Source organism: Canis lupus, chromosome 16, assembly GCF_048164855.1.
Source record: "Canis lupus baileyi chromosome 16, mCanLup2.hap1, whole genome shotgun sequence".
Classification (NCBI taxonomy): domain Eukaryota; kingdom Metazoa; phylum Chordata; class Mammalia; order Carnivora; family Canidae; genus Canis; species Canis lupus.
The window spans coordinates 40,903,735-40,930,678 of record NC_132853.1 but is presented as its reverse complement, the minus strand read 5'-3'; the positions used below and the strand labels follow the sequence as shown (position 1 = coordinate 40,930,678).

Sequence of the window (26,944 nt, the reverse complement as noted above, 5' to 3'; positions counted from 1 at the left end):
TTTAAGTTTATTTATTCATGAGACACACACACACACAGAGAAAGAGAGAGAGACAGAGACACAGGCAGAGGGAGAAGCAGGCTCCAAGCAGGGAGCCCGATGCGGCCGGCGGAAGGCAGGCGCTCACCCGCTGAGCCACCCAGGCGTCCCTCCTGTGTAACTTATAAGTATGTTGTTTGTTTCGTATAAGTAACTTGTGAAGAAATATTTTGATACAAGGGAATTCATTTGAATGTAAGTGACTGGGAAAACTTGACAGACATAGGGAAGTCGGGTGTAAATAAAGCAAGAAGGATGATGGAGAGCTCAGACTGGTGTTTGGAGGTACTGGTAGGTGTGAGGGATCCATACGAAGGATTTCGGGTTGGTTTCAAACGCCGAAGTGAAACGTGGCTTGCCGTCCGCGCGTGAAGATGATGCAACCGCTGGATAGGGTCTCCCTGAAGACATTAGTGACTCTGGGAGGTCCCCTGAGAGCCCTTCCTGTCCCCTAACAGAGCCGCCTTGGAAACCGTCGGGCTCGGGCGGCATCACCTTCGACTCCCGAGTTGGGGTATTGGCGCCAAACGACCGACGTGCGAAGAAGGGAGCCCAGGTGGCCCCACGGGCGGGGCGCGGGAGGCGCAGCGCGCAGGCGCGGGGCGGGGCCGCGGCGCGGGGGCGGGGCCGCGGCGCGCAGGCGTCCTAGCGGCGGGTCCCTGCGGCTCGGGATGGAGGGTGAGTGAGTAAACAAGCCCGGGCCGGGCGGTGGGGCCGGGCCTCGGCACCTCGCCACGCGGGGCCTGAGGGAGGGCGAGGCGAAGAGGTCAGAGAATTGGGAGGAGGCGGAGGGGCACACTGCTTCCCCGGCCGGGAGCAGCGGGGCTCCCCCTCCCCGTCCGAGGGCTGGAGCCAAGGGGGCGACGGGACGAGCGAGCCCCCGGCGAGGACCGCGTCTGAGGAGGGGAGGGCGGTGTGTCGGGAGGAGGAGCGGCGGAGGCGGGCCCGGGGATGGGGACTCCCGTTGGAGGGCGGGGTGGCCGGTGGGCGGGAGCCCCGGAGCGGAGAGGGCGCGGGTGGGCGGTGGCACCTGCGGGGGCCCTTAGCTAGGTGGACTCCCAGGGGCTTGGGGCTGTGCCCCGGGGGGCTAGACGCGGGGGCTGTTTGTGATGACTTTGGGGTGTGTCGAGGAAGGGGTGGCAGAAAAGACAGGGCTGGGACCGAGGTGAGGCGAGGCAGGTTTCTAGGCGCAAAATGAAAGGAGGCGCTCACTTTCGGGGTCTAGCGTGCGCGCTCGGTGCCTCGCGCGCCTCTCCCCGGTCCCGGCCCCGAGTGGGAGGCTGCTTCTTTCTAAATTTGGTCTCTTGCCAATCCCTGCCCACCGCCAGCTCTCCTGAGGATCAAGGGATAGAAGGGGAAGCGCCTTGAAGCAAAGGCGAGGTGTTGTATTTGGGACATGGCTGTTAGGAAATGCGGGACAAGACAAACTTACTTCTTACTGAGAAATTGTTTCTCAGGGGGTGGGGAGGGGAAGGGATGTGGAAGGATGTTAGTGCCCCCGGCGGAATATGGAGAGTGGGCTTTTGGTGGATGACATGTAGGATTGTAAGTGGGGTAGCTCGGGTAGCGAGCCTAGCCCTAAAGGGGCGTGGATGAGGGAAAAGAGCCGAGGTAGACCGGAACAGCTGGATGTGTGTGCAGAGACGGCGTGGAAAGTGTGGTCTCTGCAGTGACGTCTTTGAAGAGAACTCCCACCCCCACCGGTGCTTTAAAGTTGAGGAAACCGGCACTGAAGGAAGTTTCCAGCCTGAGAAGGTGCTAACTAACTCTTATCAGAGGTTTCTGTGAGAGCTTGTCTATTTTAAGCCTTGGAATCCCCAAGGCTGGGATGGTGTGGCAGTGATCGAAGAGATTATTTGCTTACATAGAAGAAGGTGTATTTAGGAGATACGTACCCCCCCCCTTTTAAACACACTTAAAACAGAGGAAAGGATCATCTATGAAAATGTAATAATAATGTTGTGTTGAATGTGTGTCTCACAGCCACTGTGAATTAACTCTTCGTCGCAGGAGTGTTTGCCTGTTTTATTCATTGATGTACCCTCAGCACTTGAAGCAGTGCCAGGGGGCAGCTCGCGTGGCTCAGCGGTTTAGCAACACCTTCAGCCCAGGGCGTGATCCTGGAGACCCAGGATCGAGTCCCGCGTCCAGCTCCAGGCATGGAGCCTGCTTCTCCCTTTGCCTGTGTCTCTGCCTCTCTCTCTCTCTCTCTCTCTCACTCTCTGTCTCTCGAGTAAATAAAATCTTAAAAAAAAAAAAAAAGAAAGAAAGAAAAGAAACAGTGCCAGGCACATGTAGGTGCTCAGTACATATATGTGGAATAAATAAATAGCGGGCAGATCTCTGGAACCTGGAGTCTGGAAGTCTAGATCCTAGTTCTGCTAGTAGCTGGCAGAGTACTTGTAGATCAGTCATGGAACTTGATGCTAAGGCACGACCTTAAAACTCCCTGAAGTGGAAATAACCTGTTCACTGTGGTGTTACTTTAATTCTCTTTGAAACAATAGAACAAGGAGCCTAGGATTAAAAAATGAAATTTTACTCCCAAGAAGACTTTCATAAGGAGGGAAAAAGTGAGAAGATGTGGTCAGAGTTGTTTCCCTTATACTTACTTGCCTTTGAAGTAGCATGCCTTTTTTTTTTTTTTTTTAGGATTTTTTATTTATTCATGAGAGACACACACAGAGAGAGAGAGGCAGGCTTCCTGGGAGCCCGATGTGGGACTTGTCCAGGGCCCCAGGATCATCCCCTGAGTAGAAGGCAGACACTCAAACCATTGAGCCACCCAGGCATCCCTAAATTAGCATGCCTTTTAAAAACAATTTAAAATAATCAATTTTGTCTATTTAATTCTTGAGATCAAAAATTTGGTTTCCTTGGGATGCCAAGGAAAGCGGCTCCCTGCAGGGATCCCAATGTGCGACTAAATCCCATGATCCCAGGACCATGACCTGAGCCAAAGGTAGATGCTCAACCACTGAGCCCCCAGGTACCCTAGTGCTCCAGACCTTAAAGTCATGAATTACTAAATGGGTAGTTAACTTTTAGTGCCTCTTGTGTGTTGTGTTCTCTGACACGCTTGGCCTGATACTTTGATTCAAAATGGAATAACAAAAACAGTCTTTTTATTGAAAAATAATGAGCAATCACTAAAGATTAGGCTTTGTGCTCACGTAGTACAGAACCAGCCAAGGTAGGGCTCTAGCCTGTTAGGAGACTGCTTTAACTCTTCTAAGTCAGCATTTTCCTATGGGTCTCCTAAAGACCAATCCTGCTTTGATTTTTATCACCATTATCTCCAATGCAAACGACTGGATTCTCTTAAGCAATGCTAGAAAATACTAATGCTATAATTTTCTTTTAAATAAGAGTTCAGGATCACAGCTTCCTGTTAGTAAGGTTCTTTCTGCGTGCAGGGTGCCGAGAAGCTCAAACTAATAACAAATGTAAATACCTTGGAGAAGTGGGAGAAGTGTAAATTAAAGATGTGCTTAAAAATCCTAATTGCAGGATCTAGCAGGCTGTGTACTTAGCCACAGAATAGATTTTAATGGAATGTTGATAAAATTGGTGATCACCAAAATGACTCAATTCTGTGTTTCTAGAGCTCTTTGTAGAGGTAGGTTCACCCCTGTTTGTGTTTCAATTCCACCATGAGCTAATAAGGAAAGAATGAGATGGAAAATTTAAAAATCTACAATGCCATCTACTTCTGAAGCCTTACTTAGCCTGCTGCTTGATAAAATTATATGATGTAGAAGAAAGTAGTAAAGATGTTGAACTTGCTCCAAAGAGAAGCTCTTTTTGCAAAGGGAGGGCCCCTTTGTGTGTGTAACAGAACTTCATAGCTTGGAACTTTTATATTCTGATTTCAACCTCTCTTAAATTTAAGAATATTGTTTTTTAAATGTTTTATCTCCAAACATTTCAATAAAGTCTTCCCATTTCCAGCTAGTGACAGACTACATTCTAGTTTTAGCCTTTGAAACAAATTGAGATCCAATTTTCTGGGGAAAGATCTCCAAATTTTTATAAACTTTTTTTTTTTTTAACATTTATTTATTTATTTTGGAGGGGTGGGAGAGAGGGGAATCTCAAGCCGACTCCCCACTGATCTCGGAGCTGACACAGGGCTTGATCCCATAACCCTGAGATCATGACCTGAGCTGAAATCAGGAGCCAGTTGCTTAACCACCTGAGCCACTCAGGCACCCCAATAAGGTAGTTCTTATTTCCAATTATCAATTTTTAAAAAGTTTTTAAAACAGTTTAAATTTACAAAAAGATAATAAGGATAGTAGAAGGAGTTTCCATAAATTCTGTATCCAGTTTCTCTTATTATTAACATCTCAACATTAGCATATAGGTAACTTTTTTTTGCAGTTAATAAACCAGTATTGATCATTTTACTGTTATCACTCATTATGAAGTCACTCAGTTTTTTTAAACGGTGGAATTGCCTACTGATTTTTTTTTTTTTTTTTGCCTACTGATTTTTAAGCAAGATTTATTCTAGAAAGAGAAAGTAGAGGGGAGAGGCAGAGGGAGTCTTAAGCAGACTGTACTAAGCACAGAGCTCAACATGATGCTTGATCTCATGACCCTGAGATCAGGACCTGAGCTGAAACCAAGAGTCCAACAGGTAACCAACAGCACCATCCAGGTGCCCTTCCCTACCTACTGATTTTTAACAATAAAAGTCTCTAGAAAATTACTGGTTTGATGTATCATCAAGAAAGACTTATTTTTTGGGGCAGCCCTGGTGGCTCAGCGGTTTGGCGCCGCCTTCAGCCCAGGGTGTGATCCTGGAGATCCAGGATCGAGTCCCACGTCGGGCTCCCTGCATGGACCCTGCTTCTCCCTCTGCCTGTGTCTCTGCCTCTATCTCTCTCTCTGTGTCTCTCGTGAATAAATAAAATCTTAAAAAAAATTTTTTTTAAAGACTTATTTTTTCTATAATTTTTATTTTTTAGATTTTATTTATTATTCATGAAAGACATAGAGAGAGAGGCAGAGAGTCATAGGGAGAGGGAGAAGCAGGCTCTACACAGGGAGCCCAATGCAGGACTCAATATCTGGACCCGGGATTACACCCTGAGCTGAAGGCAGGTGCCTAACTGCTGAGCAACCCAGGTATCCCTATTTTTTTCTTTAATCAACTTTACTGAAGTAAACATTTATTTACATATGATAAATTCACATTTCATGTGCACAGTTCAGTGAAAGTTCTTAAAAGTGCATAGTCATATAACCATCATCACAGCCATGGTATAGAACATTTCCTAAGACCCCAAAAAGTTCCTTTATCCTTCTTTCAATGTAATCCCTTCCCCCAGCGTCAGCCCCTGGTGACCACTGATCTGCTGTCACTAGATTTTTCCTTTGTAGAATCATTCCAGTAGAATGCACTGTAAGTGGAATCATATAGTACGTAGCTTCTGTGTGTGTCTGATTTCTTTCACTTAGCATAATGCTTTTCAGATGTATTGTACGTGTATAGGAACAGGGAACGCTTCATTCCCTTTTATTGCTGAGTAGTATTCCATCCTGTGTATGTACTGTAATTTGTATCCATTCAGCAATCCATAGATATTTGTTTCTACTTATTGGCTATTATGAATAAAGATGCTATGAACATTTGTGTAGAGGTCTCTGTGGGGAACATATATTTTCGTTTCTTTTGGATCCCTGGACTCCGGGATCATGCCCTGAACCAAAGGCAGATGCTCAACCACTGAGCCACCCAGGCGTCCTATGATCCCCAGTTTTAAATGGACAGAGCAACCTACCATAAGCTTACTATTTCAAAAAGGGAAATGTGCTTCCCCAGAAAATGAGAGAAGGATTGCAGTTTAAAACCATTTTTTAGGAGGTTATGAAGTCTCACTAAATTATGATCTATAACATTTGAGTCTCAGTAAGGGTAACTTAAGGTTTCTGAGGGAGACAATTTTGTCCTAGATTTGAACCATTTTTTATTTTCTGGAGGAGGCTGTTATACTTATTCAGGGTAGAAATTACATGAGCAATGTACATAGTATTACATGTGAGTATGTTGCACATAATTAAATAGTTTTATCATTTAAGAAAGTCCCTCTTTTGGCTCCATTCCATAAGGAATGAGAAGTATTTAAAAGATATAGGAGGAAGAGAGATGGTGCAACTTGTGGGAAAGAAATTCAAATCTGTTTAATTTTTTTTTTTTTGTAACCCAGCACATTGGCAGTCGTGGGATTCAGATTCTTACATTCTTACATTTTGCTGTTGTTTCATTCCCTTCCCCCAGAGAGATAATATTTAACTCACAGGGAATTCTGCTTTTAAGAGCTTGAATCACTTGATTGAGTTAACAGTAAAGGCAGGGAGTCTGCTTCTTTGTTATTCTGTCCTTCCCTTATCCTCTAAATTTAACATCACATTACCCTGATCCATTTGGTTCTTCAAATGAAACAATCAAGTATACAGTCTCTTAAAGTCCATGTGCATGATATATTAAAATCGTGTCTGATTGTGACAGATGTGAAACAGTGGGTTAAATTTTGCTGTTTTCTTATCAGTGCTGTCATGTCTTAAGGGGAATTTTTTTTTTTTTAATTTTAAAAATACTTCTTTAGAAGAAATATGTTCTTAAACTCCAAAAGAAAAAAAAATTTCTTAAAATTTAAAAAACAAGGCCTGAAATTTTAGTTTCTGTTTCAGATTTTGGCTCTTCATAATTCCTTGTAATGTTTTCATTAACTTAAAAATGCTAAGTAAAATGAATAGAATTAGTTCTCTAGGAAATCTCAGTAGCTAATATGGAGTAGAAACATAACCTTGTAGATTTTATTGAATTTCTAAATGTACTTAATATTTGTTCTTTCTCTAAAACAATTGTTGAGTCTGCTGGCTGAGCCTAGAAATTGGTTCGGAAAGGCAGAAATGTGAACTTGGTAATTGTGAGAATATATTTGCACACATGACTGGAAGGATATAATTTAATAAAAGACAGGACAAATGGCACCAAGTGTGATTGGGGCCTGACATACACGTAGAAATAGTGGTAAGCAGAGACCTCAAAGTCTTTATAGTTCTGGGTAAGCATCTTACTGAGAGTATCAGGGTCTAAAATTATGCTCCATTGACTTAAAACCACTGTCTGTTCTCTTTTGAAAAGCTGAGCATTTGTTTTGCCTTTGTGTCTTGCCATTCCTCTGAAGAACAGAAGGCACATTATAAAACCAGACACTTCTCCTTGCGTTGTATGAGGTAAGTAGAATGTGTTACAGTAAGTACTTTTTTTTTTTTTTAAGAACTTTGGACCTTAATTCAAACACTTCCCCCCAAAAAGGTGATTTGCAGTGTTACATTTCTGTGTGTCTTACTGTTGACTTGGGGTAAAGATTATGCTGTTGTCATATCCTACCTTTATTTCTAGGCCTGTGGTAGGTTCAGACAATTTGGCAGGTATAGTTCTGTAGTGTGGGTGAATCTTTCCATAAAGCTCTTTTTTGTTGTGTTTTTATAATTGTTGTGTTTTATTGTTGATTTTGTTGTTAATATCTTCCCGTGCCTAATTTCTAAATTAAACTCTATTGTAGATATGTATAGAGGAAAAAACGTAGTATATGTAGGGCTCAGTACTGACTATGGTTTTAGGCATCCACTGGGGTCTTAAAATATACCTCCTTTGGACAAGGGGGCATACTGTACACTGTTTCTTCTTCCAGGGCAGGAATCTTCATTCCATATGCAAGTTGTGCAGGAAACTCTTAAATTTTTTTAAATTAATTTTTAAAAAGATTTTACTTATATATTTTAGAGAGAGAGCAAGTAGGAGGAAGGGCAGAGGGAGAGGGAGAGAGAAAATCTCAAGCAGACTCTGGGCTGAGCATAGAGCCCAGTGTAGGGCTTGATCTTATAACCCTGAGATCCTGACCTGAGCCAAAACCAAGAGTCAGATGCTTAACCAACTAAGCCACCCAGGCACCCCTGAACTCTTTGATATTAACTTGATCCCTGCTGAACATTTCTTTTAGTCAGGGTATTGAGCAGGCTTCCAATTTTCCAAGTAATCCAAATTCCGAAATATCTGTGAGAGAACTTCCTAAATGCTGAATTAAAAACGAGGTACCTACCCGCCCCCCCCAAAAAAAAACAACAAAGAAAAAACACGAGGTATCACAGAAGACAGAGGCTGAGCTTTTTGGTGATCAGATCAGGAATGGCTGATGTGAAATCTTTTTTTTTTTTTTTTTTTTTAATTAAAACTTTTTGTTGAGCTTACAGATTTGGGTTCTTGAAACTGTGTTTTTATGAATAAATGCAGTGGGAATGGAAGCATGACTGACCATGCTTGAGTTTGAGGTACTCTTCATTTCCAGACAGTAAAATGCCTTTTCTCATGTCTGACTCTCTTAGATTACAGCAAAATGGATATGCCAAATCCCCCAACTTCCAAATGTATTACTTACTGGAAAAGAAAAGTCAAATCTGAATACATGCGACTCCGGCAACTGAAACGGCTTCAGGCAAATATGGGCGCCAAGGTCAAAAATAAACCCCGCCAACCGGGTTATCTATTTTATTGATCCAATGTAGAGGCTGGGCTTTTTAAAACTCTTCTCTTTAAATCCTAATCATTCCTCCCTTGGCTTTTCTAGGCTCTCTATGTGGCAAATTTTGCAAAGGTTCAAGAAAAAACCCAGATCCTCAATGAAGAGTGGAAGAAGCTTCGTGTTCAACCTGTACAGTTGATGAGGCCTGCAAGTGGGCATCCTTTTCTCAAAAAGGTATATACAGGTGTTTAAGCTCGGCCTTCCTTGTTTCTTGGACCAGAGTTGGTTGGTTGGTTGTTTTCTGTATTTGTGACTTATTAAAAAATAAGTAAAGATAATGGATACAGCTATCATAGTCACCTTTGAATAAGTAGGATGGTAAATCTGTAGCTTAAACAATAGCCTATTCACTTATTATTCTCAGTTAATGAGTATAATCATGAGTGGTTGGTTTTGTTTCTGTTTTTTTTAATAGAAAAACAAAAAACATTTAGTGTCTACTTTTCTGGGCTCTGTGTACAAGTTCAAAACAACCTTGTTTGTGCCTTGTTTGGCACCTCCAGTGCTTTGATATTGGAAAAGGAATGCCCCATATAATAGACAGGAATGGACTGATCAAAGGGATGTTTCTTATTATAAATCTAAAAATGATTTTAGTTTCTTAAAGAGATAATATTTTTAAACTGTAAAAATTGGATAGTGTATTGAGAGCAATTTTTTTTAAAATATGTTATTCATTCATGAGAGACACAGAGGCAGAGACATAGGCAGAGAGAGAAGCAGGCTCCTTGTGGGGAGCGAGGTGTGGGACTCCATCCTAAGACTCAAGGATCACAACCTGAGCCAAAGGCAGATGCTCTACCACTGAGCCACCCAGGAGTCCTGAGAGCAATTTTCTTTTCCAAAGCAGAATATGACTATAATTTCTGTACTACTTCACTTCCCCCTGTATTGTCTCTATCACCTCTGCCCCTAATTTGATGTTAGCTGTCTTAAAGTTTAGGTCTTCAGAAAAACTTCCTCATCTCCTAGGGCTTTCAGAGGCCCTTTGCTGTTGTGTACAGCCCAAGGAGACCAGAGATTTTAAGTTGAAATAAACACCAGTTGAGTGTGAGAGGCACCATGCTGGAGTATATAAAGATACAAAAATGAATAAGAGGCAGATCCTGCTTTGCAGAGGTTTATAGTCCAGTGGTTCCTTTTAGAGCTGATTGTTACAAAGCCATCATTCTGTTAACTTGTAAAAATTAGAAGACTCCTGGGATCAGTTTGGAAGGACACTGTAGTTCTCTCTTGGGTAGTGTGCTTACCTTCCCCTCTCCATGTCTTTGCTTATATTTCAGTGTACCATAGAGAGCATTTTCCCAGGATTTGCAAGCCAACATATGTTAATGAGATCTCTGAACACAGTTGCATTGGTTCCCATCATGTATTCCTGGTCCCCTCTCCAGCAGAACTTTATGGTATGTATTGAAAGCACTGTGGTAATTGTATAAACTGTATTATTTTTTTTTCTTTTTTAAGATTTTATTTATTTATTCATGAGAGACAGAGAGAGAGAGAGAGACAGAGACATAGGCAGAGGGAGAAGCAGACTCCATGCAGGGAGCCCGATATGGGACTTAATCCTGGGATCCTGGGATCACTCCCTAAGCCGAAGGCAGACGCTCAACCACTGAGCCACCTGGACGTCCCAAGTGTATGATATTCTTATGTTGGCGTGCTGGTACTTCTCATAGGTGAAAAGTTGTAAGATTATACTTAAAGCTTGGACATGCTGTTGTAATTTATTTACTCTAAGTTTGTGTTTATTTATATTGCAAGTTGTTCTAACTTGTTAGGTTTTGTGTTCTATGAAGTGTACTTCTGAGTTGATGCTGGTTCTTTTTTGAATGAATGAGACTGGGCAAGACTCCAATTCTCCCTTACTACTTTGGCCCAATTTTTAACATATGCAGTTAAATGCAGTCTAAGTCAGACACTTGAGGCTTAAACAGGTTGACATCTTCCTGCTGATGGAGCAATCCTTTCTGAATCCCCTAAAGGCAAGATGCCATGAAAGCAACCGAGATAACAGAGGTGCACACAGATCCTTGAGCCTTTCATCTGGGCGTTTATGCTGACTCCTTCTAGAATTAGTTGTGATTCTGATGATCAGTCATCTCTAAATACTGTCATTGCTTATCATCTGCCTGATGACAGCAGTTGCACTGACTGGAATAGGATATCGGTTTACAGAAGGGATCTTAGAATAAAACTTAGAATTTATCTTAGAATAAAACTTCACTGTAATTTTACTTAATACTTGAGGACTTAAGAATGATCATGTTTTCTACTGAACAACAGTAACAAAAATCTGTTAATACTGTTTCTTTAGCCAGTAAATATTCATAGCTCATGCTGCAGTTAACTTTAGGTCCCCACTAAAGTTGAGTGATGGACATGAGTTATAATCATAGTTTTTTATTATGATTATTGGAAGTTAGTCTTAGTCTGTATAAGAGAATATCCAGAAACTTTACAGTTGCCTAGATTTTGTTCTAACTGTTCTAGTTATATTGCAGGTTACACTCTGGAAAGCTTTCCTTTTCATTTATGTCTCCACTTACTAAAAGAATTAGAATTGAAGATTTTTTAGGCTGTTGTTTAAGTGCTATTTGTACCTATTTTACAATGACATTTAGTAGATAAAATTAGATAATAGATGTGAATAATAAGTGTGCTGTCAGAGTCTAGATGTTGGTGGAAATATCAAATGTTAGTATCAGGCTAAACATTTAATAGTTGATATCCTCAAGTAGTTAAGCTGACATTTTTCCCTAAGAGTAGCATTGCCCCTTCCAGTTTGAGGTTTTGGTGGCAAAACAGAATGGCCAGTCTATAAAAATGCAGGAAACTCTGTCAAAAATGTTTTCAGGAAATTCAAGCAGCAAAAAAGGCCTAATAACAAAAGATTCCATTAAAAAGGAAAGAGGAGCTGCATAGTGGACTCATGGAATGAATTACATCTGGTTTGATTTTAGGTAGAAGATGAGACAGTTTTGTGCAATATTCCCTACATGGGAGATGAGGTGAAAGAAGAAGATGAGACTTTCATTGAGGAGCTGATCAATAACTATGATGGGAAAGTCCACGGCGAAGAAGGTAGTGGTGCTGGGTTCTTTGGGAAAAACTTTATTAGAGTGGTGCCCTTTCTTTGGTAAATAATCATCTTGCTCTTACCTGCTGCCTCATGTGTACTCGCTGAAGAATATTTCAATGTCATCACATGGCTAAGAGTAAAAACTTTATATTAAAAATGCCCTTGGTCAAATTTTATTTATTTATTTAAGATTTATTTACTTTATTACTTTTTAAAAAAGATTTTATTTATTCATGAGGGACACAGAGAGAGAGGCAGAGACACAGGCAGAGGGAGAAGCAGACTCCATGCAGGGAGCCCAATGTGGGACTCAATCCTGGGATTCCAGGATCAGGCCCTGGGCTGAAGGCAGGCGCTAAACCTCTGAGCCACCCAGGGATCCCCAAAATTTATTTACTTTAGAGAGAGAGAATAGAGGGAGGGGCAGAAGGAGAGGGAGAGAGAGTCTTAAGCAGACTCCATGCTGAGCTGAGAGCTCAGTGCAGGGCTTGATCCCACAACCCTGAGATCATGACCTGAGCCAAAACCAAGAGTTGGATACTTAACTGACTGCACTACCCAGGTACCCCCTCAGTTAAATTTTAAAAGGAGTTGGAAGGGCAATCCAGGTGGCTCAGCGGTTTAGCACCTGCCTTCATCCCAGGGTGTGATCCTGGAGACCTGGGATCAAGTCCCAGTTGGGCTCCCTGCATGGATCCTGCTTCTCCCTCTGCCTGTGTCTCTGCCTCTCTCTCTCCTTCTGTGTCTCTCATGAATAAATCAATAAAATCTTTAAAAAAAATAAAATAAAAGGAGTTGGAAGCACTGGGTGTTATATGCAACTGATGAATCACTAAATTCTACTCTTGAAACTAGTAATACACTATATGTTGACTAAATTGAATTTAAATATAATTTTTTAAAGTAATGTATATTAAGAAGAAAAGGGAGTTGGGACATAAAAGGATTTTATATATATAGTAATCAGTAGCAGGAGAGAAAGTTTAGTGCACAGAGAAGTATGATCTTAGGAGTTTTCCCTAAGTCCATCCAAAGCCTTTTTGTTCTTCACTTCCCTTTCTCTTAGAATGGCAATGAGCATAATCTCTCTGTTCTACTCTGATCTGGATACCCCCTGGATCTCCCAAAAATTGTGTATAATATTCTGACTTTGCTGCAAGCAGGTCATTTGGATTAGTTGTAATTCTAGAAAAGGCTGCTAGTGTGTAAGAAGTGGGAAGATGGGGAGAGACTCCCCATGGCTTTGCAAACCAATGGCCTTACCAGCTCTTTTGACCCTTTTGGGTACTGTTGAAAATACAGTTTTATCCACAGTGCCTCCTAGTGTTCAAAGACTGTCCTAAGCTGTAGTGTAACCCCATACAGTATGATTTTAGGAAGGTAATGCTGTGTTTTGAGTCAGAGAAGTCATTACCAAGCCATCAGCAGCAAAACCAAGTACATTTTGATGTTATAATTCTTTCTCTGTTCCATCTGTATTGTTTTTACACTTTTTTGAGATTCTGGACCATAAATACAGGTTGATTTGTAACTGAGGAATGAGCTATCCTAGTACAAATAAAGTCTATATAACTGGATTTCCCACTCTAGCCAGCTGAACTGGTGCAGTTCTAAAAACAAATCAAATTATTGTAATTTCCTGGTTGTTCATATAAAAATGTACATATGTCATCTCTCTGGGCCTCAGGAGTGAATACTGGAATTCCTGGAAGGATTAATGGAGCATGAAATGATCATTGCTAATCCATCTAATCTTTATGTTCCAGAGATGATCCCTGGATCTGTCCTGATTAGTGATGCAGTATTCCTGGAGTTGGTAGATGCTCTGAATCAATACTCAGATGATGAGGAGGAAGGGCACAATGACACCTCAGATGGAAAGCAAGATGACAACAAAGAAGATCTGCCAGTAACAAGAAAGAGAAAAAGACATGCTCTTGAAGGTAAATATTCCATTTTGAAAGTGACAGGGAGAAGAAAGAATGGAGAAACAGAAAGAATTGTTATTAAAGGCTGTTGGTGCTTCTCATTTGGCCCACTTAAAAGGAAAACAAAGTAGTGTGTTTGGGAAATATGGAAAGTTATAAAAAAGAAATATAATTATCCTGTAATCTTACTACCAAGGAATAACCGGCATTAATATCTCCTTCTAGGTCTAAAAAATGTATATGTATATATACATATATATACACCAAGAGTATGCGTATACACATATCTAAAATAAATATAATAGTATATGTCAACTACATCTCAAAGTTTTTAAAGCATATATATAAATCAAGATGTTTATATACATTATGTGAAATGGGATCATGCCACATATACACACAATTTTATATCCCTTTTTATTTGATCTTCTATCATAAGCATTTTTCCATGTTGTTAATATTTAATAACTTAATGTTTAATTTTGCTCTGTGTTATTTAATTATATGTCCAGGGACATAGTGTCACTCTCTTGTTCTTCAGCACCATCATTATGAATTCAATATTCACATCTCTCCACGAAAACTCCTGTTTTCCCCTCTAGTTTCTATCTTAGACTGTGGGTTTTGTCATTAATGTATACATAACTGATTTCCTTATTACTGGTAGCCTATTAGATAAGTCCAGGTGGCACTGACCTTCCTTATATGTTCCTAAACATCCAGTGGTTAGGTTAACAAAATAGCTATAATCAAAATGCTGTGACAAAAGGAGAAATGACCAAACAGCTTTGTTTGCATACTCTGATTATAGCACTCAGGAGGTGTTTTTTTGTTTTTGTTTTTGTTTTTTTTTTGTTTTGTTTTGTCATTTCCAATTCAGGCAACAAAAAGAGTTCCAAAAAACAGTTCCCAAATGACATGATCTTCAGTGCAATTGCCTCAATGTTCCCTGAGAATGGAGTCCCAGACGACATGAAGGAGAGGTAGGGAAGAGAGCTGTCCTACTCAGGCCATGTAGAGTGCTCAGGCAAAACTTTTATTCAAGCTTATTTTTGGTTAATAAAAAGCCTTGTTTCTGGTAAGTACGCTGTGATCTGCTTATGCTTCTGATTATTCCTTGCCTACCTGCTTGCCTCTAACTGGCCATTCCCATATTAAGGGTCACCATTTGCTGGATTTTGAGTAGGTTTGGGCAGAAAACTTTGTAAATTCTGCCATTTTTCTGGAGAGTTATTCCAGCACCACACTTCCCAAATCTTTCCCTCTTTTTACTTTCAGACATATGCCCAGCCCAGCACAATTGCAATGGCATACACAGTTATACACCCTTCTGTTATCAACAAGACCCATAAAAAGCCCTTCCTCCCTTGGTAGGCTGTATCTGGATGACTGTCAGTGTTCAGTCTGTACTTTCTCTGTGAAGACATTTCCTTGGAAGTAATTCTTATCTGTCTTTTTGAAAATAGGTACCGAGAGCTCACAGAGATGTCAGACCCCAATGCACTCCCCCCTCAGTGCACACCCAACATTGATGGCCCCAATGCCAAGTCTGTGCAGCGGGAGCAGTCTTTGCACTCCTTCCATACACTGTTTTGTCGACGCTGCTTCAAATATGACTGCTTCCTTCACCGTGAGTGGGGCTATTCCAAAATACTCTCCTGTTCTCCATTCCCAAACACCACTTCCTTCTGTGTGTGGGTTTTTTGTTGTTGTTGTTTTGCTTTTTTCGGTTAATCATACAGAGTTCCTGGCTTCTGATGATGGTTTTACAAAGGGCCTATTCTGTGTTCACTGGTTCAGTTGTAGCACGATGTGCTTTGCATGGTCAGGACAGAATAACCAGCAACAAAAGTGTCCCTGAGTACCTATTAGCTTTGAAAAGATTGTTGATGTCAGAAATGATTAAATTTTGTGCATCCTGATGGTAGCTGTTTATATCTAAATTTTCTGACAATGGCTCCCTAATTCAGTTTTGTTCTTTCCCATCCTATCAAGTGGATGAACCATTGGAAACAGGACAGTTTTGTGTTTTCCAGCTTTTCACGCCACCCCTAATGTATATAAACGCAAGAACAAAGAGATCAAGATTGAACCAGAACCATGTGGCACAGACTGCTTCCTTTTGCTGGTATGTTCTTTTTTAAGTTTTATTTATTTGAGTAATCTCTACACCCAACGTGGGGCTCCAACTCATGACCCTAAGATCAAGAGTCACATGCTCCTGCAACTGAGCCAACCAGGCACCCCATGACTTCTGCTCTTAAGGAGCACCTAGATACTAAGGACTATGAAGTTAGTCTTATGGAGCAGGAGTGTGTGTGTGACAGCATTTTCTTTGCTTTCTTCCTTTAAATGCATATATATATATAAGAGAAATAATACATGAAAGCGTTGATATCTTATTGTAGGGCAAACAGCCAGATGGACCCGTCCCTGATGGACAGACTATATGCAGCAGCATAAATTCTCCTGCATTCATGTGGGAAGGCAATACGCTTAGAACTAGAAGGGAATAAGTTCGCTTGGAATAGCTAAAGACACAGTTTTGCTTTCTGCACAATACAGTGAGTTTAGGTAAAGAATAAAGTACCTTGATAAAATTTTCTACTATCAATTAAAATTAGGATATACAGGCAAGTGCCTTTGGGACCATCTTTAGTGGGATACTAGAATAAAAGATGGTAGAAAGTGCCACTGGATATACATCTGGAAAATGAGTCATATGATAATAGCAAAAGAATAAACAAACTTCATCTGATTTATTTTCTCCTTGATAAGCATGGACTCCTTCCTATGTGCCAAGTACCATGCTGGCCCTTAACATATATTAATTACCTTACTTTCGGGACACCTGGGTGGCTCAGCAGTTGAGTGTCTGCCTTCAGCTCAGTGTGTGGTCCCGGGATTCTGGGATCAAGTCTCATGTTGGGCTCTCTGCATGGAGCCTGCTTCTCCCTTTGCCTGTGTCTCTGCCTCTCTCTCGCTCTGTGTGTCTCTCATGATTAAATAAATGAATAAAAATTTTCAAATTACCTTACTTTCATGCTTCCAATATCCTGAGGTAGAGAAACGATAGATATTTCCAAAGTTTGTTAATATGTCAGTGGTGTGACAGTAATGAAATTCAAGCTCTGATCTAACTCCATAGTCTGTGCTTTTAAAATTACTCTACACTTTATTTATTTTTTTAAATAATTATTTATTTATTTATGATAGACAGAGAGAGAGAGAGAGGCAGAGTGTGTCACAGGCAGAGGGAGAAGCAGGCTCCATGCCGGGAGCCCGACGTGGGACTCGATCCTGGGACTCGATCCCGGGACTTGATCCCGGGACTCCAGGATCGCGCCCTGGGCCAAAGGCAGGTGCTAAACTGCCGAGCCACCCAGGGATCCCTTACTCTACACTTTAAAAAAAATACACCGTGTTATATCAACATACCAGCATTTACTTGCTGTCCCTTTCACAGCAGTTACCCTGGGACCGTGTACATGCTTCACAAAGATGCCATTAGTGCCCAAAATGTATGTCTGTATATACGTTTATTTTTATTTATTCATTCATGAGACAGAGAGAGAGAGAGAGAGAGGCAGAGACACAGGCAGAGGGAGAAGCAGGCTCCATGAAGGCCCAATGCAAGACTCGATCCCAGGTCTCCAGGGTCAGGTTCTGGGCCGAAGGCGGCGCTTAATCACTGAGCCACCTGGGCTGCCCTGAGTATATGTTTAATGTACAGTAATGTCTATGTAGCTTTTCTTTTATTGCTTTTTAGAAATCAGTCTATATTCAACTCTAATGCTGGACTGTTTTCCCTCACACATTTTATGAAGGCTTTTTTTTTCTTCTAAGATTTTATTTATTTATTTTTGAGAGAGAAAGAGAGAACAGTGGGGAAAGAGGGGTAGGGGAAGAAACTGAGCAGGGAGCACGATATGGGCTCCATCCCGGGACTCTGGGATCATGACCTGAGCCAAAGACACACGCTTCACCAGCTGAGCCACCCAGGAGCCCGTCCCCCCCCCACATTTTATTAAGAACTTTCTTAATCTGGGCAGCCCCGGTGGCCTATAGTTTAGCGTGGCCTTTGGCCCAGGGCCTGATCCTGGAGACCTGGGATCAAGTCTCGCATTGGGCTCCCTACATGGAGCCTGCTTCTCCCTCTGCCTGTTTCTCTGCTTCTCTCTCTCTGTGTCTCTCATGAGTAAATGAATAAAATCTTAAAAAAAAAAAAAAAAAAAAAGAATATTCTTAATCATGCAAAGAAGGCCAAAGATACCTTCATCTTAGACTTAATGACTTTTTTCCATATTTGCTTTGTCTATATGTGTATGCAAGTGTTTTGCTGAGCCATCTGAAAATGAGTTGTAGACATTGAGACACTTGTTTGTGAAGTTTTTCAGCATGCACTTCCTAAAAATAAAGACATTCTCTTATATAACCACATTATTACACCTAAGAAAATTCACAAGAATTTCGTAATATCATCTGTCCATTTCCATATTTAAATTTTTTCAGCTGTACCAAGAATAGCTGGGTTTGGGGTTTTCTCTAAACCAAGGTCATCCGGTCATGCATTATATTTGGTTATTACGTCTTTTCAGTGTCCTTTAATCTCAAATCATCACACTGTTTTTTTGTTTGTTTGTTTTTTTGTTTTTAATCCCAAGCTCATTGTCTTGTAGGATACTGTTCCATATTCTGTATTTGTCTGTGGTTTTCTCCTGGTGGTGTTTAACTTGTTTCTCTTCCCTTTATTTCTCATGAGGTAGAATTAGTTCCTGAAGCTGAATTATGTTTATGTTACACCTTTTATTTATTTTTTTTTTAATTTTTTTATTTATTTACGATAGTCACAGAGAGAGAGAGAGAGAGAGGCAGAGACACAGGCAGAGGGAGAAGCAGGCTCCATGCACCAGGGAGCCCGACGTGGGATTCGATCCCGGGTCTTCAGGATCGTGCCCTGGGCCAAAGGCAGGCGCCAAACCGCTGCGCCACCCAGGGATCCCATGTTACACCTTTTAAATAAGAATATGTTGGGGGACGCCTGGGTGGCTCAGTGGTTTAGCGCCTGCCTTTGGCTCGGGGCATGATCCTGGAGTCCCGGGATCGAGTCCCATGTCGGGCTCCCTACATGAGCCTGCTTCTCCCTCTGCCTGTGTCTCTGCTTCTCTCTCTGTGTCTCTTATGAATAAATAAATAAAAATTAAAAAAAAAAAAAAAAAAGAATATGTTGGGACGCCTGGGTGGCTAAGTGGTTGAGTGTCTGCCTTTGGCCCAGGGTGTGATCCTGGAGTCCCGGGATCAAGTCCCACATCGGGCTTCCTGCATGGAGCCTGGTTCTCCCTCTGCCTATGTCTCTCCCTCTGTGTGTGTGTGTGTGTCTTTCGTGAATAAATAAATAAAACCTTTAAAAAAAAAAGAATATGTTGTAAGCAATGCTGTGTATGTCATACGGTAGTATAGGCACATGTCAGATTCTATTTTATTTTTATTTTTTTTTAAGATTTTATTTATTCATGAGAGACACACACACACCCGGAGGGCGGGGGTGGGCAGAGGGAGAAGCAGGCTGCACACAGGAAGCGTTATGTGGGACTTGATCCCAGGACTCCAGGATCACGCCATGGGCCAAAGGCAGGCGTTAAATCTCTGAGTCACCCAAGGATCCCCATAATTTTAAAACTTTTCTTTTGAGAAGAATTTCCTTTAAGGCCTACAGGATATTCATCTGAATATCCTTAGCGATGGTAAACATTTATCCTTTACATGTAGATTTGGTTTTCAGAAACAGCTAGAAGTATTTGGGAATCAAGTCTGATGAGAAGATAGATGATCAAGCTGAATGACCGTTATTTGGTCTTTTTTTTTTTTTTAAATAAAGTATGGCTATCAAGTAATGAAACAGTATCCTAAGTTTAATATAGTGGTTTGGAGGAAAGTTCTAGAAGTAAGTGACGATATTGTACAAATTTAGGGACTACATATTTTGTTATTGAAACAGAAGCAATGCAGTAGAATAAAAAGAACAGTGTGGCCTGGACAGGAAGCCCTGATTCTTGTCTCCACTCTGGAACAATTAGCTATATGCTAATATACCATATATACATATAGTGTATTATATTAGCATTTACAGGAGAATGTAGTATATATGTATAAGAGAAGCAGGTTCCTTGCTCTCTCTGAACATCATTGTCTCACATACAGGAAAATGTGTTCTCAAATTCCATATAGCTGACATGCAAATGAGTTTTAGATACAACTCACTGGAAAGTTGAAGATGCAGAGATTATATCTTTTTTAAGATTACTTATAGGACAGCTCCTCCTTGAAGAGGTATAAAGTTATAAGTTTTAGAATTTTTTTTTTAAAGATTTTACTTATTTATTGAGACAGAGAGAGGGAGAGAGAGAGGCAGAGACACAGGCAGAGGGAGAAGCAGGCTCCATGCAGGAACCCGATATGGGACTCGATCCTGGGTCTTCAGGATCACACCCCAGGCTGCAGGCGGCGCTAAACTGCTGCGCCATCGGGGCTGCCCTAGAATTTTTTTTTCTAAAGTAGGCTCCACGCCCAGCATGGAACCCAACACAGGGCTTGAACTTACAACCATGAGATTAAGACCTAAGACGAAATCAAGAGTTGGGACAGTCAACTAAGCCACCCAGGCACCCCTAGGATCTTTGTTAAGCACCTTTTATGTGGTCACATTTACATGATACAGAGCAAAAAAAAAAAAAAGTGTCATTGCATGTAAGCACAGGTGTTAAAGAAGGTGGTTTGTGATGATGGATGGGATCAGGATGGTAACTCTGGGCCTGCTCCCGTTTCCCATCTGTAATGTGTCCATTGCAGGAAGGAGCAAAGGAGTATGCCATGCTCCACAACCCTCGCTCCAAGTGCTCTGGTCGTCGCCGGCGAAGGCACCACATGGTCAGTGCTTCCTGCTCCAACACTTCAGCCTCTACTGTGGCTGAGACTAAAGAAGGGGACAGTGACAGGGATACAGGCAATGACTGGGCCTCCAGTTCTTCAGGTACATGGAACAGAAAGCAATCTTTTCTTTCTCTGCAAGGCCTCTGGTAAATGCAGGATCACCACCTAACATTAATGTTACTTCCTTTTAAAAATGGTTAATTTATTCTACAGCTTCGCCTGTAGGCAGTAGAGACGGGGGGATATTTTGGTTCCTAACTAATCTGCCTTTTAAAGTAGTGTGAAGTACTTCAGAGTTTGTGACAAACTACTGATGACAACTGCATTCTCTCTTCCTGTGCCCTCTTCTCTCCTCCTCTCTTAGAGGCCAACTCTCGCTGTCAGACTCCCACAAAGCAGAAAGCTAGTCCGGCTCCACCTCAGCTCTGTGTAGTGGAAGCACCCTCGGAGCCTGTGGAGTGGACTGGGGCTGAGGAGTCCCTTTTTCGAGTCTTTCATGGCACCTACTTCAACAACTTCTGTTCCATAGCCAGACTTCTGGGCACTAAGACGTGCAAGCAGGTACTGTCATAGACGTCCAGGGACAGGCAGGGCCTTCCTTTTTTTTTTTTTTTTTTAGGGCCTTCCTTTCATCCACTGCTCTGTCAGCCATTTTGCCATCTTGTGTGGCTGCCCATTTCAAGCAAAGCTGTCTTAGACTCAATCCCTCATGAGTGGGTGCTTTGGGGCCATGAAGTGGCTTCCCCAAACATGGGACCTTCTCCAGATGCCAGGCCTAGAAGTGCTGGGTGAATTCTCCTCCTTGCTGAATTCTTACTTCTGCCTCTAGCCACTAGCTAACTTTTCTGGATGTTTCTCCACTCTCTTAGCTTTTTCTTTTTTTTGGTTTTTGTTCTTTGTTTTTGGTTCCTGTCTTTCTTACTAAATGTGTACCCCTTTCCTAGAAGGTGCTCCCAAGTCTTTCTGGACCTCCTTATCTGGCGCAATCCTGCTCCTGATCCTGCAGCTGCCACTCCCCTTCCCTCTGTTAGTCTCCTCAGTTGCTTTTTCCTCCAGATGTCCTATCACTCACTTTTCTAATTGCCGTCCTGGGTAGCTGAGCCTGGACCATGCCCTTCTCACTCACGCCATCACTAGAATCACAGTCTGGTAGCATAGGTGTTAAGGTGGTTTGTGATGATGGGATCAGGATGGTGACTCTGGGCCTGCCCCCATTTCCTATCTGTAACGTGTCCATTGCAGGAAGGAGCAAAGGAGTATGCCATGCTCCACAACCTTTGCTCCAAGTGCTCTGGTCGTCACTGGCAAAGGCAGACGCTGATGCTCTGGAGGCAGTGGGACCTGGTGTCCCAGTGCCCCTCTGTCTCTGCCTGACTGCAGTGGGAAGACAGACCAAAGAGCAGGGACAGGTTGTCGCCAGGTGTTAGGACCGGTCTGTCCAACAAGAAAGGAACACCAGAACTACGCCCTGCTGCTTAGCTCCCTAACTTTTGGAGAAGTCTCTGTGCCCTCTTCTTCATGATGCCTCTACTTAGAACAAGCAATAGAACCATAAATAGAAGTGCCCTTTGCTTTCATTTTGGAGTTGATGTCTGTTTCCTTGAGTCACAGGTTCTTAACCTGAAAAATCTACAGATTATTGTGTAATACAGTTTTGCATGTATTTTCCCAAGAAGAAGATTTGTACTTTTCCCAGAATCTCAAGAGGGCCTATAGCCAAAGAGGAAAAGAAAAAAACGAATGCTATAAGGGATGAAGCATACTGAAAGGGAACCAGCCTTCCAGAAACGAAATAGATAGTCTCTGCCCTCTTCAAACCAACAGAGGGAGCTAGTGGTTAGCCAAATGGTGCTGCTTGTGTCCTCTCTTCCACTGGATTCTAAAAAGTACTTGGAGTAGTCCTTCTTAAGATGGAACAGATAAGGTTGGTAAGAATCCTCCCACGCAGGACTTGGTAGGCAGAGGTGTAGATGAAAGCTACTGACCAGGAAAGGTGTAACTGTGCTCAGTATTTCTCTTTTCTCGAGTCAGGATAGTTAAGAATTAACTCTGGGGCCAGTGATGAGATATCCCAGTGCCACTCTGTCTCTCCCTGAGTGAAGGGATTCTCAGTCAGCTGCACTTGAACACTCCAACACTCCAAGCCCAGTACCTGGTTGGCTCACTTATCTGACCACCTGGCTCAAGAAGGAGTGACAGGTCCCGTTGGATTTCTCTTCCAGGTCTTTCAGTTTGCTGTCAAAGAATCACTTATCCTGAAGCTGCCAACAGATGAGCTCATGAACCCATCACAGAAGAAGAAAAGAAAGCACAGGCAAGGGTTGGACAAAGGATTTTCTGTTCCCTGTGCTCCGACCTCCCCTTGGACTTCCCAACTGCCTCCCTCTTGAATTTAGCATTGCCAGCCTTCTCAGTGTTCCCTGTGGTTTGGTGCCTTGGACCAGCCCTTCTCCTGTCTCTAGATGTTGGGAATCAGGAGATAACTGTCTTCTTTGCCTTTAAGCTCCTGTCCAGTGGGGTGAGAGCTGGCCTCATGGCTCCACCCTCAGTGGTTAGTGACCACAGTTCCCACTTCTCAACTCTAACCAGAGTTTTTTCTTTTGGCATTTGTATTGTTTTTCTAAGTTGCATAATAACATCGTCTTTTAGCTAGCCTTTGCTCAGGGTTGGAAGGTTGTTTTTTTTTTTTTTTTTTTTTTTTAAATTCAACATTCTGCCTGCCTCGGTTCCCTAATGACTATCCCCTCCTGAGGGAAGGAACTGACACCAATTCTAGATATAGAAGGAAGTCACTGTGGCTTCTCCTGCTCAGTTCTTTCACTTAGCAGATTCTGAAAAAGTCATCCTACCTCCCCAAAGAGAAGGAGGGAGGGAAGGAAGGAGAGAAGGGAGATGGAGAAACAATAGCATTATAATAGACTCAGAGGGTTGGGTTTTGTGTTTTTTAGGATCTTTGATGTTTAAATCTCCAAGCATAGAGCATTCCGTATGGACCCCAGCTTCTACCTACTAGGACAGTGGCCTCTTGTAAAGGAGTTTGGGGAGGATACTCCCCAGGTCATTAAACCACAGTCCCTCAGAGCAGGTCACGTTGTTATTTACCCAACTCTGCAGAGTTCCCCAGAGCCATAATCCAGGCCCCTCTGTCTCTCTCTTTCAGGCTGTGGGCTGCACACTGTAGGAAAATTCAGCTGAAGAAGGGTAAGTTGCAGCAGGGTGCTCTTGGGCAGTTCAGCCCGAGGTCGCACCTCCGTGGTCTCCCGCCTGCCCCACCTGCAGCCGCACTTGGTGACCCTGCACCGCTTCCGCAGACTGCAGCAGCTGATAACAGCTCAGCTTCTCACTGCAACTGAGAGCACCTCTCAGGAGGCCGAGTCGTGAGCCTTGTGGTCTCTGACTTTCATAGTGTGCCATTTGCCAGGTTTCAGACTTAATTTAATGTTTGGAATGGCTGCCCTGTAGTTCCGGACCATTTCCACACTCTCCCCACAGAGCAAATCACCCCCATGGTAGCTGACGGACAACCATTGTCTCTGATTGCTTCTCACTTTGGGTGCAAAATGTGTCCAAGTTTATGGCTGGGACAGCCTTCCCCAGTCTGGGCCATTGGACAGTTGGGAGGGAGGGCAACTAGGGGGTGCGGGCACAGCAGTGTTCTGGTCTGTTCTTTTCTCTCCTAGATAATTCTTCCACGCAAGTATACAATTACCAGCCCTGCGACCATCCAGACCGCCCCTGTGACAGCACCTGCCCCTGCATCATGACGCAGAATTTCTGTGAGAAGTTCTGCCAGTGCAACCCTGACTGTAAGAGCTCTTTGCTTTTCCCTGTAGTTTTCCCAGACAGTCAGCCATGGTGCACCCCACCTTTCCCTCCCAGCCGGTGCTCTTTGCTGCCTATGGGCCTTCTGATGTTCTCTTTGCTGTGTTTTAAGCATTCTACAGAGGAAACAAGATACGTAAGATCTGGAAAAGTCCTCTTTTAAAAACCTGTTAGGTGTTTGATTCTAAAAGCAACAATTACACAGAAATCAGAAACGTCTTTACCTTCCAGGGAAGCAACAAGAAACGTGGGACTCTTTTTCCTTTTTTTTTATTTTAATATTTATTTATTCATGAGAAACAGAGAGGCAGAGACATAGGCAGAGGGAGAGCCCAATGTGGGACTCGATCCGGGGACTCCAGGATCCCACCCTGAGCCAAAGGCAGGTGCTCAACTGTTGAGCCACCCAGGTGTCCCAAGGGAATCTTTTTCCTTAAGGAACAATCACAGCCTCCCTTTCTAGGATGTTGTGTTACAACACATATGGGTTATGATTCTATGCACAGCTGTTTTAGTTTAATACTTGGAGTTTTCCTATCAAGTCCATCTGGATGTCAGCAGAAGTAAGATAGAGGCTAAATGTGCTTCCCTTTTGCTTCTTATCACACCGTGCCCTTCCCTGCTCAAGGGTGAGCAGTTTGATAGCAGCCTCCAGACCTTGCAGAACTTGGTGCCCAGGCAGTTGTACTGGAAATACCTTCTAGCCCATAGCAGATATCGATCTTAGCCACAGCATAGGGGCACTTGTGCTGGGGAAGGCAATGGGTGGAGGGTGGCTTAGAACGGATGCATTCTGTTCTCAAAATGATTCTTATTTTGATGGTGATGATTTAACAGTGAAAAGCACTGATTTCATTTTCTCTGGTTCACTAACCACCTCCCTTCCAAATTCCACCAACAAGGGGGAGGGAGAGCATTGTTGAGGAATTTCTAAGAAACACATCTCCATGGTCAAGCCTGCTTTTTTTACTCCCAGGCATGACTGTCGGGAGGCAGTCATTTTCTCTGGAAAGAAACTTGACTGTATGATTATTGGCAAGGGAGTTTCTTTCCTATTTTGCCAAAATCTCCCTGAGCACATCACATTTACTTCCTTGCTGACCCTCAAGTCAGACCTGAGCCCCAGTATTAGCTGCCTCTGCTCCTAACCCTACCTGCCCCTCCCTTTTGTCCCCCACCCCCATCTCCACCCCAGGTCAGAATCGTTTTCCTGGCTGTCGCTGTAAGACCCAGTGCAACACCAAGCAATGTCCCTGCTACTTGGCAGTGCGAGAGTGTGACCCCGACCTGTGCCTCACATGTGGGGCCTCAGAGCACTGGGACTGCAAGGTGGTTTCCTGCAAAAACTGCAGCATCCAGCGAGGCCTCAAGAAGGTGAGGGCTTTTCTCAGGGCTGCGAGTCAAGTAATGGAGGGGGATAGATGGAGTTGCCCCAAGCAGATTCTTTCCACTGGTCCCTCAGAGGGCTTCATGTGACAGTGCTTGGCAAATCCTAAAGGATACATGTATACTGATTTAATGTGGTTTTCTGTCCTGGGGAGGAGTTCGGAAAGTGACTCCTGAGCTGAATAGCCCGAGAGAGCAGAGAGGAACACCCATCAGTGACATTGTCTGTTTCTACTTGATCCGCAGCAGTGAGTTCCTAACCCTTCAGGTCCAGGAGGCCCCCAGGCCTAGAGGAGGAGGAGTCACATTTCCTTTCGCCACCTCCCTTCTTTGTTTTTCCTCTCCCCAGAACAGAATGGCTTAGACCTTTTTCTGTTTTCAGATCCTCTTAACAGTTGCTAGTTCTTTCCACCCTGCCCACCCCTGGCACACGTGCACATCCAAGACATACCCCGCCCACTCACACATGCCCTGTAGTCTGAGGTTTGACTCCCTCTTCCCCAGCACCTGCTGCTGGCCCCCTCAGATGTGGCCGGATGGGGCACCTTCATTAAGGAGTCTGTGCAAAAAAACGAATTCATTTCTGAATACTGTGGTGAGGTGAGTGCTATCGGTTTGGACCACATTCCTATCTGGGGAGATACTGATGAGAAACTCTGATTTTCTGTGGGCCAGACTTCTATGACTTACTCTCTAAATAACTCAGCTGAGTTCCTGTGTGGCCTCTTGGGGGATCCCACAGAAGTGTTTGCAATCCTGAGATAAATCACTCTTCTGAAGTTCTTTGCCAACTCAGGCCACACAAGGGGGGTGGGCAGGGAGCTCTCTTCAGTCTCCAGCTGGTCACCCTGGGTGGGGATTGGAATGGACCACCTCAAGCTCTGTCTCCTGTGATTCTCATCGTGATGCTCAGTAAGCACCTATGTGTGACACTACCCCCTCTTAGTCCTTTCTGTGAGCAAGGTACCATGCCCCAAACAGACAGTCCAATCCCCCTGTTTGTTCCTTGTCTGTCTCTGCAGCTTATTTCTCAGGATGAGGCTGATCGACGGGGGAAGGTCTATGACAAATACATGTCCAGCTTCCTCTTCAACCTCAACAATGGTATGGAGTGTCTTTCTCTTGCCCCAAGGTAGTCTCAGGCAGGTCTTTCTACTAGC

General features: G+C 43.0%; 1 protein-coding gene across 4 annotated transcripts in view; it reads left to right on the top strand.

Annotated features, from left to right (window-relative positions):
- Window positions 1-634: 634 nt before the first annotated feature.
- Window positions 635-26,944, top strand: part of EZH1 (enhancer of zeste 1 polycomb repressive complex 2 subunit) — a 30,109-nt gene continuing 3,799 nt past the window's right edge. The window contains exons 1-19 of one of the 4 annotated variants that reach the window (XM_072780668.1): window positions 725-805; window positions 1,681-1,794; window positions 7,196-7,287; window positions 8,440-8,567; window positions 8,682-8,810; window positions 9,920-10,039; window positions 11,600-11,720; window positions 13,485-13,661; window positions 14,527-14,629; window positions 15,113-15,276; window positions 15,683-15,774; window positions 20,496-20,676; window positions 20,941-21,137; window positions 22,799-22,890; window positions 23,737-23,777; window positions 24,257-24,382; window positions 25,594-25,772; window positions 26,289-26,384; window positions 26,807-26,888. In XM_072780668.1, coding sequence (XP_072636769.1) covers window positions 8,451-8,567; window positions 8,682-8,810; window positions 9,920-10,039; window positions 11,600-11,720; window positions 13,485-13,661; window positions 14,527-14,629; window positions 15,113-15,276; window positions 15,683-15,774; window positions 20,496-20,676; window positions 20,941-21,137; window positions 22,799-22,890; window positions 23,737-23,777; window positions 24,257-24,382; window positions 25,594-25,772; window positions 26,289-26,384; window positions 26,807-26,888 — 2,017 coding nt within the window. In that variant the 5' untranslated portion in view covers window positions 725-805; window positions 1,681-1,794; window positions 7,196-7,287; window positions 8,440-8,450. The other 3 variants (XM_072780670.1, XM_072780666.1, XM_072780669.1) reach the window with 3 other exon arrangements.